The 12,236-nt window shown below is 35.4% G+C and overlaps 1 protein-coding gene across 2 annotated transcripts in view; it reads right to left on the bottom strand.

Moving 5' to 3' along the window:
- Nucleotides 1-12,236, bottom strand: part of Polr3A (RNA polymerase III subunit A) — a 123,381-nt gene that overhangs the window by 62,426 nt on the left and 48,719 nt on the right. For both annotated transcript variants that reach the window (XM_089103441.1, XM_089103442.1), the window contains exon 4: nucleotides 10,387-10,609. In XM_089103441.1, coding sequence (XP_088959567.1) covers nucleotides 10,387-10,609 — 223 coding nt within the window. The remainder of the gene's footprint in view (nucleotides 1-10,386; nucleotides 10,610-12,236) is intronic.

Here is a 12,236-nt window from a genome sequence, read left to right on the forward strand (position 1 = left end):
GAAAGTAAAAACATCATTTGATGCATTTTCTTATGCTCTTTCCTAATTCAATAATCACTTCTGAGGCTAATTGCATCTTGAGCCCTTAATGGAACCCCAAAGGTTTTTCGTTTTTATAACCACACAAAGAAGTTATAATCTAACCTAACCTGCAAAATACTAGATTTTCAATTCAAACCGTTTTCATATCGTTTCAATTTTTCGAATGCGGTCGACAAAAATAGCGCTGAATTTAACGATTCGAAACTTTGCCGTCGACAATTCAGGATATATTTCCAGCTCAAGGTATATATTTGCACATTAGGGATGTGGGGGGGGGGGATTTCATGGTTAATTTGCAGTGGGCCATAATAATTTAGCTAAGATGAAAGTGAAAACAACATTTGATGCTTTTTTTCATACTGTTTCATAATTTATATAAAATACCCTCGGGGCCCCTTTAAGCGCTCAAGATGCAATTAGCCCCAGAAGCGATAATTGAATTATGAAAGAGCATAAGAAAATGCATTAAATGCTGTTTTCACTTTCCTTCTAGCTAAATTATTGCGCCACCTAGAAATTTACCGAAATTAGACCATTAAATGACCCCATCAGTATTTATTAAACGGGGGCCACCTACTAGCCAAAATGGTGAGAAACTCAGTCACCTTGAGAATTAGGCCATTAAATGACCTAATCAGGGTTTATTAATCGTGAAGCAAATGTCTTTGAGTCTTGTTATGGATAGCATGGTTGGTTTTTGTCAAATTTGGAAAGTAGTCATATGCCTGTTGAACAGCTATTAACTGCCCCCATTGCAAATGGCAATTTCGGTGAAGAATATAATACGCAAACTATAATTGAAAGTAATTGCGGGGATAATCAATTGCTGAAACAATAATGAAGTTGAAGATGATATTGTTTTCGCATTTTGAAAACTGCCAAGGACTTAGGATAGCGTTTCCAACCCTTTGTAAAGTTTTAAACGATGTGCAAGAAACACCGTCAATATCTAGGACTATGTAAGACGGTTGTGTCAAATAATTATAATTATGGTCGTAAAATTTTGAATTTTCAATGTTAGAGTTATAGAAGAATTTGTTTTAATATATTTAGTTTTCAGTAAATTACAAATGACGCAAAAACCTTTAGAAGGTTGAGCAATGAATTTGGGACAATATTCGGGCGTACTCACCCGCCCAGAGTCTCGGGCAAGTGACCCAAAAATTTAAAACATTTGTGAAAAATTGGAATTTTCTCAGAATGCAGGGCTGAGCTTAGGCAATGAATAGGTACAATATGGAATATAAATATGGCTTTAAACGATTGTTTGCCAGTTATTTCATGCAAATTAATGGTCCTGTGTCAATTCTAAATTCTAGGTCAACCTTCTTAAGACCATAGGCGGGCGTGCCTTGTCTGCCTCTCATTCCAGGAAATCTAACGGTCCTATGTCAATTTTAAATTCTTGGTCAACCTGCCTGAGACTCTAGGCAGGCGTGTATTTCCAAAAAACTAACAAACTAGTATTTTTCCAATAAGAGAGTCATACTTACTCCTGCCATTTATCCGTGCAGCCATTTAAATATTTGCCTCTCAATTACTCAGACTATCTCTGTCTTGGCTTTTCATTCTACAATTAGCCATGTCTTGATACCTACTGCAAAATATTTGATTTTCAATTCAAGGGCGGGGGGGGGGTAGTAAACCCACTCCCGATTTTAACAGTGTTGGTTTTCCTTAAGAGCGATTTGACTATTCATTATAATTTATGCTAATTTTAGAATTTATCTATTTGTCTATATTAGCATCTGTTATCTTTACAGCTAATATGATTATTTATTTTAATATCTGATCGTTTTGACCTTTATTACTTCGTTAATAGCAATTACAAGTTATTTAGATTGAATTATCATAGAAATTTATTTATCCTTGGCTTACGTTTTAAAATGCCTCTTTACTTTTCTTTGATTTTTTTTAGATTAATTTCTGTGCCCTTTCGTTTGCCAAAGTTATAATACGAACATTTTCAGTTTTATTTCGGTTTTCTGGTTCAGAATAAAAAAAATCATATTCTAATTTAAATTCTTTTGTGGCAAAATGTGATCTGAGCGTTGCTTTTGATTGTATTCAACATAAACTTGTCATTCCTAAGCCATTCCTGAGACTTTGCAGATACACCCTTTTAGCAAGTAGTGTCTTCGTCAGCAAGTAGAGTGCACATAGTTTTCTGATTTAGTTCTACATTCCCCTCAAAATTTCAAGAAATTCTCAATTTAATACCCTTAGCTATTTTGAGAATTTGCACATATGCCTTTTCGACATACTGGATGAGCAAAATGTCTTGATTTAATTCAACATCCCTATCAACATTCCCAGGAGGTTTTAACTGTATACCCTCAGATGTTTCTTAAAGATTTCAGACACGTGATTTTGACCACTTGGATCAAAGTAGTGTGTTTTGTTTTAGTCCAACATATCCCTAAACGAGAATTTTGACGTTATCTGCCTGCAAGAAACCTTGTTAACTTACTCTAGCAGAAATTTCCTTCATCGAAGCTCTATTCATTCGGTTTTTACTTCTGATGCAGTTCCCACGCGTGATCGCCCTTCTGGAGGTCTGGCCTGTATTTTAAAAAAAAGTATTGATCTTTCGAACCCATCCCTTTTTTATTCGAATAAACACATTCTTGCTGTGAGAGTAAACAGTACTGTGTTTGCTAATTCAATTCAAACTTTTTATTTCCTCCGAATACGAAGAGTAAAAAAAAATAAATAAAAATAATAACCGCTAATCAACAGGCCATAAAATTATTTTAAACTATATAACAACAAATACGCAAAGGCCTTCAATCAAAATTACCACACAAATTAACACTTCATTCAATAGATAATAAATTAACAGTTCACAAATTAACACTTCATTCAAAAATTAAATAAAATAAAATAAATTAAGCTTCGTGCGCAGCTCTATATAAATTATGAGAAAAAACATTTAATTTGGATAAAAAATTCTTTTGCTTTTTCTCCAAAACATCAACAGGGTTTTTTATTTTATATGCATTCAGTAAAAAAGTATTTGATTTAGATTTAGAAAAGCGGCAAAGGAACTTAGCAAAATTAAAAAATGTGGATTTTACATGCGCAATATTACTAATTCTAAAAAACGGGAGAAGCTATGAAAAAACTAAAATTTGAGGCAAAGCGACTGTATTATATACCCGAGCCAGTGATTTCCGAGAAAGAAGATAGCGAAGACAAATTACTGCCCCGAAACTAGACGCTATTCTACTTTTAACTGCTTTAGAAATAGAAGCACGGCATAGAGCTAAAGTTGGTCCATAAGGCCCACCAAGATATAAAAAAGATTCCAAAGGTTTTAACATACTATCATAAATACGGACAGAAATTTCTGAATTAACGAGATCATTAGCCTTAGGAACAAGAATTAAAAACTGACACTTTTCAGGGTGAAAACGAAGTCCATGCTCACTAAAAACCTTTGCTAAAAAATCTACATTTTGTTGAAGTGACTGAAGTGATCGACTCAAAAGGAGTAAATCATCTGCGTAAGCAATCCACGACAGAACATAACCTTTACCATAAATAAAAGTCAACTGAATTTGATCAAATAGCCCCGAAACATTAATATTGAAAATCAAAGGAGAAATACTGCTTCCTCGTCTCAGCCCCCTACATAACTTAACATTATGATCACTAAACTGATTCTTCCACTTAATACGAATAAGAGAGGAGCCATACCACTTTTTTAAAATCAAAACTACTGGAAGTTGGGTATAATTCTTCAGAAGCGCAGTCATAGCCCAAGAATGGATAATTGAATCATACGTCGCCGCAAAATCTAACGCAAGTGTATAAACTCTATCCCATTGCTTACAAAAGGATATTATTCTTGAAAGGAGGGTATGAGCAACATCCATGCTTAGACCCTTACGGAACCCAATTTGATTCAGGCCTTGGTTACAAGACTCCAAATACTTTAATAAAACTAACTCAAAAACTTTGCTAATCTGGCACGAAACAGTAATCGGCCTGTAATCAGAACATCGATTCGTATTCCCTCCTTTTTTTGAAAGGGGTGAAATGGTAGCAGGAGAAAAGCTAGTTGGAAGAACTCCAGAAGAATGAATAGTAGTAAAAAGAGTAGCGAGGAGAAAGATTGCTTTGGGGGATGCCCATTTTATATGGTTTGAATGTATACCATCATGATCAAAAGAATGCTTACTTTTTAGAGCTTTAATTGCTACCGTTACATCATCAACAGAAACAGATATTTTACTATTTGGGCGGGGCTTTGAAATTTCTTCCGATAATAAAGAGTCAAGCCGTGATTCAACTGCCGCATCACCGGATGAAGAAACTTGATTATAATGAGTTATCCAATCATCTAGTTTCAGAGAACTATTAGAATCTGGTGAATAATTATTATTACGACGTCTAGAATTAACCAAACTCCATAGCTCATTCTTATCACTAGTAATCCTTGAACCAATTTCATCTTTTATAATTTCATTATGCAAACGCAACTCAGCCCGAAAAACGCGTTTAGTTAATTTCACAACATCATAAAATGGTCCAGATCGTGATTTTCCCGCGTAATTCCAAAGGTAACAAGCTTGAGATGCATTCATTTGGCTTTGCTTTAAAATCAGGTTAAGGTTCCAATCTAAAACAGGAGATCCACGACGGAAAGAATCAGTCCTAAATGCTCTATTAGCCCCAACTTTTAAACTATGAACAATTTCAAGGTAAAATAGATCAATATCAATTTGATCAACATCCTTAGAATAATTTACAATTATTTTAGCTAAAAGTATATCTGATTCTTCATGATATTTGCACATTTTTTCCCGATCCCAGATCATTTTATTTGCAATTTGGCTAGAACGATGGATAATTTTATAAGATGGAATTTGAATATTTAAATGAAAAGAAAGGTAAAAATGGTCACTAATAGGCATATCCAACCCAACATGAACAGGCTGTGGTAATAACGCTGCATTTGAAACCAGCACATGGTCTAGATTAGAGCAAGAACCAGAATTATAGACATACGTAAAATCCGCATCTTTTGAAACTATAGTTAAAACCGAAAACAAAGATAACAGAGGGGAGGAGCGGACATGAGAAATATCTAGGTTGCACTTAAAATCCCCTCAAGTAAACCACTGGGGATCTAATGGAACTTTCGCCACAACTCGAGGGAATTCTAAACATGCAAAATTGAAATCGAAATTCGAATAAATAGTATGATATTTTGTTGGTAAATAGAACGAAAAAACAATAATCCCTGGGATTCGAACAGCAACAAAATAATGATTAACGGCAAACACTGAAACTGGAATATTCTCTCGAATAAAAATGCAAACGCCTCCTGATGGGCGTCCAGCTGTAGGTGTAGCTGGAGATATAGAACACTTAAACTGCTGCGACAGGCTCGACAGAAGACTAGTAGAGTGGTCCAGAAGATGATGCTCTTGCAGACACAAAATATCCAGATCGCGCAGTATAGACTGTAATACATGTTGATTATCACCAAAACCATTCAGATTCAGAGATATAATCTTTGCACTAATCATTTTTTATTCTTTGCAACTTTTTCGGTTAACTGTTTACAGCGAAAGCTAAATCCAGTATGCTCATGAGATCCACAATGGAAGCAACAAGGTTCATTCTGGCAAGGGTTGTTCCTAGAATGAGAGTGTCCACTACAAAGGCACTTGAGACAACGTTTCACGCTAGAGCAGCCCGACGATATATGCTCTAGCGACCCGCATTTGTAGCACATTCGCGGTAAAAACTTATAATCAGTAAGCCGGAAATGTTCGTAGCCAATGTGAATCCCATGACGCAAATAATGAGACTATAATAATGTTTATAATAATGTTAATGAGACTATAATAATAATGTTTATGTTCCATATAAAAAAAATACAGTGGATTCCATAAATAGATTTGCTATTGCATGCAAGTCTTTAAATTCCGTGAGGAATCGTGTCAAAGAAATTAAACTTGATTTTATAGTTCTTGGTGACTTTATTACAGATTTGGATAAACAAATTTATCGAATTCAAGAAATATTAGAGTGCATGTCCCCTTACGTGATTCTGAAGAAAGATTTACTCTACTCCTGCATCCACCAATCTGGTAGTGTTTCTAATATTGATCATATACTCAGTTCGTCACAGCTAGAATACTCGATGATTCATGTTGATATTGAGACTCATGACTTAGACCATCTATCGCTTTCATTTACTGCTAAACTGAAACGTAACCTTTGCAATGTTGCCCCTATTGGGAATTCTAAATGGTTTAAAAGTAGTAATTGGAAAAGAGCCAATATTGCTGTTTTTGTCTTTATATAAATTTCTTAGTTGTATAAGTGTGCCTTACCATCTACTGCAATGTCAAGTAAAGGGTAGTAAGCGTGATCTTGATAGATACTATGATGATATAATTAGATGTATGAAAGAAGCTGAAAAAATTGCGGTTCCCAAAGAACGTATTCGTATAAAAACGTGGAAATCTATATGGGCTGCTAATCCTGAATTAAAGAATTGCAAAAATAAGGCAAAACTTTGGCTTCGAATTTGGGTTGATTGTGGTAGACCTACGATGGGGTCTGTTGCGGATATAAAGCAGAAAACAAAGAATGATTATAAAACGTACCTTAAATCCATTCGTTATAAGGGTATGGAATTTCCAGCCTCTAAAAAGAATTGGTCTAGAATTGATCAATTCTGAGAAGCTGGATAAAAATGATATTTATAATAGTGATTCGATTTCTAGTTCACATTGGTATGTTTACTATTCGGTAATTTTTTCCAAAATTAATTTTTTCATGCAGTCACATTATTCTCGGTTGCTTTCGAAAATTCTTCCACCTTCGCTTCATCTAATCCATATTATTCCAATATCAATAACTGCTGTTGAAAATGCAATTAAGCAACTGAAATCTTCATCCGCTGATATTGATGGTATTAGTGTAAATAATCTAAATCCAAAGTGTATTGTTCTTTTATTTCATTTGCAGTTGTTGTTCCAAATGTGTTTAACATCTTCACTGGTTCCGGATAGCTTTCTTTGTGGAAATGTCACCTCAATTTTAAAGCTGGGAAAACTCCCTTCTCATTTTTCATCTTATCGCCCTATAGCCACTACGTTTAACTTGAGTAAAATCCTTGAATATATTTTAATTCCTCATTTAAATGAAAACATAAATTTCGGATCGACTCAATTCGGGTTTCAATCTGGTATTGGCTGTCAACATGCACACTGCGTTCTTTCTCCTGCCCTTATGAATAGTCTGGCTGAAGGCTTGCTGCTTTATATAAGTACTTTGGACCTTTCTAAAGCTTTTGATGGTGTAGTCCACAGTCAAGCTTTTTTTTCCTTTTTTAATAATGGTGTAAATCTTTCAGTCATTTTTCTTCTTCGTTTCTGGTATGAGAATTCTTTCCTCCGAATTAATAAATCTGGACCTCCGTTTGTCCGTTTATGTCGGGGTGTCAAACAGGGAGGGGTTTTATCACCTAGTATATTCAAAATGTGCATTTCTGGTATTTTAGATGAAATTAGATCAAATTATCTTATTGGACTCTCAGATGTTTCTTATCTTGCCTTAGCAGATGATCTTTTACTTTTGTGTAAAAATAAGCAAGGTCTCTCGTTTATGGTTTCAAAAGTTTCACGTCTATTTTATAAAATTGGTCTTTCTCTTAATGTTGAGAAATGTGAATTTCTAGTTTTTAATGGTCCGACTTCCTCTAATGTTCCCTTAGTTTGTCGCGATTTACCCTCTGTTTCCGCCTTTCGGTGGTTGGGTATTACTGTTACTAATTCAATTTCTAGCCTACGTCAGTGCACTGTTCGTGATGTTCAAAAGAAAATTCAAACGGGCTATTCTAAGATTGTTGTCAATCGGGGGAAGTACAATAGACGTGCACTGGGAAGGCTATATGCTACATTCTGTGATCATTCATTCCTTTATCTTTCTGGTCTTTATCCCATTTTAAAGAAAAATGATGTTAAGCAGATCCGGACTTTTTATTTCATATTTTATAAATGTTTACTTTATCTCCCCCCCTGGCATAGTAATGGTAAGATAATTCGTAAGTTTGATATCCCTGATATAACTGTAAAGTTGGCTGTGCTGCATGGAAGGTTTTCGGAATCAGCTTTTTATCGCTTATCGCCTCATCATCCTTTGGTCCGTCTGTTCAGTTAATCTCATTGTAGTGTGTTTTTTTTTTGTAGTTTATTTTATTTGTAGTGTATTTCATTTTCTTTTTTTCTTTCCTTGTGTTACTCCACAAGTGCCATAACTTGTTATGATGTGGGTTATAAATAAATTATTTTTATAATGAAAAATCCTACTTTAATATCCTTAGCCTCGCCTGAGATATTGCGGACATGGCCTTTTAACAACCTGGATGCATATCGTGTCTTTTGATTTAGCTAAACAGCCCCCTTCCCTGAAAGTTCTAACTTTGCCATTCTTGAAATATGGAAGTTCCGCCCCTTTTGACAACCGGGATGCACATAATGTCTTTTGGTTTAATTCAACAACACCCTCAACTTTCCCTATAAATCTCAACTTAATACCCCGAGTCATTCCTGGAATTTTGCAGAAACGTGCTTTTGCCAAACAGGATGCACATAGTGCCCTCTGATTTACTTCAACAGCCCCCTCAGCATTCCCTGAAAATTATAACTTAATACCCTAAGCCTTCCCTGAGATATTGCTGATACGCCCTTTAGACAACTTTCATCTACACAGTGTGCTTGGATTTAGTTCAGCATCCCCCTCGACATTCCTTAAAAGTTAACACCATTGCTCTTTTTGGTGTTACAGGATCAAATTAGCCCCTTTTACCAGTAACAAAACCTATATGTAAACAAATGGGCAACTTGCATAACCTACAACCCTTGCCCCAAGGGCTGTGGGGGGTCATGTCATCCCTAGAGGCCTAGTTATTAGACATTTCGACTATTTAAACAGAAAATTAATTCTAAATTTTGATCTGATATCTTTGGGAGGAGGACAGCTAAAAAGGGTAAGGAGGCTTGTTACCCTATAATCACCATCTTCTCTTAAAAATGGCACAACAACTTTCAATTTCCAATTAAATGACCCCCTTTCAAAGTTTCTACAACAACTCCTTCTATGCGAAGTGGCCAGATAAAATTAAATAAATAAAACATTGAAACCATAACATTTTTATTTAGGCAGTACAGAAACTTTCAACTTAGCCATTCCTGAGATATTGCAGATCTGTCCTTTTGACAACCAGGATGCACATAATGTCTTATTCCATTATGGTAAACTAATTTAAATTTCCTAATCCTGGTTGAAGATATTTGAGTTTCCCATTAACACTGCGGGAAAAGAATGATCATAGTCCTACAACATATGCGGGAAAAGAATGACCATAGTCTTACAACATATTATCATATAACTATTAGCACCACTGCTACAACTACTAAAAGCTAATTCCTTAGACTTTACTGCTTTTTAATAAATACACTAAAATATAGAAATATAAAATAGACAGAAATTCTAATTAGGGTAGTAAATTATTCACTTTCTTGATTAAAGCTTTTACTTATTAACAAATGCTTCTAAGTTTTACCTCGTTTTTATTTATATTATTTACTAGTAGCAGCTCATCACGGCACAAAGCTGACTGATGCCGACACCACTGCGTACCCTTCTTCTACACGTTAGTTCATTCACGACTTCCTTCTATACTCCGTCCCGTGAAATTTTCCCTTCCTATTCCTATCCATTTGAGAAAGTCGGGCTTTAATTTGGTCCCATAAACAACAATTTTTAGTGGTTTGCGATCCTTTATCCTCACAACATGTCCGAACCATATTAGCCTTGCTTCCGCCATACCCTAAAGCTAAAACTATCCTTAATCATCCTTACCTATCCTCTTGATAGTTAAAACTATCCTTAAACATCCTTAACTATCCACTTGATAGTTAATACTGTACTTAAACATTCTTGACTATCCTCTTGATAGTTAAAACTATCCTTAAACATCCTTAACTATCTTCTGGATAATTAAACTATACTCTTAAAACTATCCTACTTATCCTTAAACTATCCTCTTGAAAACGCCCGGTATGTTTCCCTCAACTTTTAAAGACCCTAAGTTTCAAAACATAATTAGCAAAATGACAGTGCATTGGATTTGAGCAATGAACAGTAACAAATAGAAGTGCACACAGGCTCACCATAATAAAGGGATTAGTGTGTTTTCCCTGAGGCTTTAAAGAGGGGTCTAAAATAAAAAAGAAACACATTTTAAGGCCACAATTTGTTTCTTTTTTTCAGAAAGAAGCCCCCCCCCCTGGGTGCAAGTATGTTTGTGAATATTACCTGAAATAATGTCCGAGTTCCTGATGATCAAGTAACTATCAGAAGGATCCATTTCAAGAAGACGTTTGTCTCTTTCATACAGTTTTCCTGGTGCGCGAAGGTTGATCTTCACTTCGCCACCTTCAACGCCTTCATTTTGATAATGTTTGAAAATAAATGAGATAATCTGTTTACCGGTCCATAGCTTTGCTGGCTTCAAAATTGCTGGCACTGGCATCTCAAACTAAAAATACGACACGTTGGAAATTTTGAAAGTTTACAATACTGGAAATACTGAAATTTGGAAAACCTCTGAGGAATTTCTTCTCAATTTCCCTCATCGCGTTACTGAACCACAGAACGCCGATCTGTACATACACGTTGTTCTATTTTTTCACAAAAATATTTTTACGCCTGATTAGACCTTGAATTCTCATCTCCATTCTGTGTTTTAATTTTTGAAAAGTTTGCTTCTGATGATTGTGATGACTTTAGACATTGAAGGTTTGAGCGCCCCCGCAAGATTTTGCCCAACTTGTAAAATCATAACAAAATACAGATAAATAAATTATTGATTTTTTTTTTAGTCTCCCCCCGCCCACCCGAACAACAATAGTCGGCACAGCCTCCTGCACATTAGTTGAACGTATTAAGAATGTGCCAAATAAATGTCTTAAAATATAGCAGTTATATCCACAATTGCTAATTTACGATAAGGAAATATTGTCAAAAGGTAAGGGCAGTGTAAAAAACGTAAGATATCTCAAGATTTTTTTCGTTTACGAATCAAACAGTTCGTGGTAACGAACTGTAGGTAAGGAGTGAGCCGGCTCAATAGTAACTGAAACTCTAAAAAACGGAATTTTGATACCAATAGATGCATCAAAAGAATCAGATTTTTAAGCTGATTTCAAATATAAAAGTTTCATGAATTTAATCTTACCCATCAAAAGTTACGCGCCTGAGAAAATTTGCCTTATTTTTGAAAAAAAGGGGAGACAGCCCCTAAAAGTTAAAGAACCATATTAATAATCCCACTATCAGACTCAGCATGTCATATAGCCATACTATAGAGGTTTCAAGATTATACTAGCAAAAATGTGGAATTTTGTATTTTTTGCCGGATGAAAGATCAAGGATTCGTGTTTCTTTCTTTTTTTTCTCTATTTTTCTCCCAGAAGTGATCGTGTCAATCCAGTAGTCCTAGGATATCGTGAGAGGGCTCATTCAAATGGAAACTAAAAGTTCTAGTGCCCTTTTTCAGTGACCAAAAAATTGGAGGGCAAATACGCCCCCTCCAAAGCTCATTTTTTTCCCAAAGTCACCCAATCAAAATTTTGCGACAGCCATTTTGTTCAGCATAGTCGAAAATCTTAATAATATGTCTTTGAGGATGACTTAATCCCCACTGTTCCCGGGGGAAGGGCTGCAAGTTACCAACTTTGCCCATTGTTAACATATAGTATTGGTTATTGGGAAATGCACAGGTGGTTTGAGGAGGGATTTTCTTCTAGTCTTGTTTCAGGGTCAGTTTAGAGGACCCGGGGGATGATATTTCCATGGAGGATATGTCCTTGGGGGAAGGGCCATTTCCATGAAGCGAGCGCCGGATTTCCCAGCATTATTTAAAAAACGATCAGAAATTAAATAAAAAAAAACAAGTTTTTTTCAATTGAAAGTAAAAAGCAACATTAAAGCTTAAAAAAAACATAAGTTATTACATGAATGAGGGGGTTCACCCCCTATTCAGTGGTTTGCTCTATACGCTAAAGTTTTTTTATCGCTCCAGAACTAGCGAAGTAGGTTATTTAGCCTCCCTCGTGAAGTCTGAAGCTTGTGTTTTGTACTGTAGGATAAAATGTAAAGTGTTG

Source organism: Artemia sp. Qi Xiang Cuo, chromosome 17 (genome assembly GCF_049724085.1).
Source record: "Artemia sp. Qi Xiang Cuo chromosome 17, ASM4972408v1, whole genome shotgun sequence".
NCBI lineage: Eukaryota > Metazoa > Arthropoda > Branchiopoda > Anostraca > Artemiidae > Artemia > Artemia sp. Qi Xiang Cuo.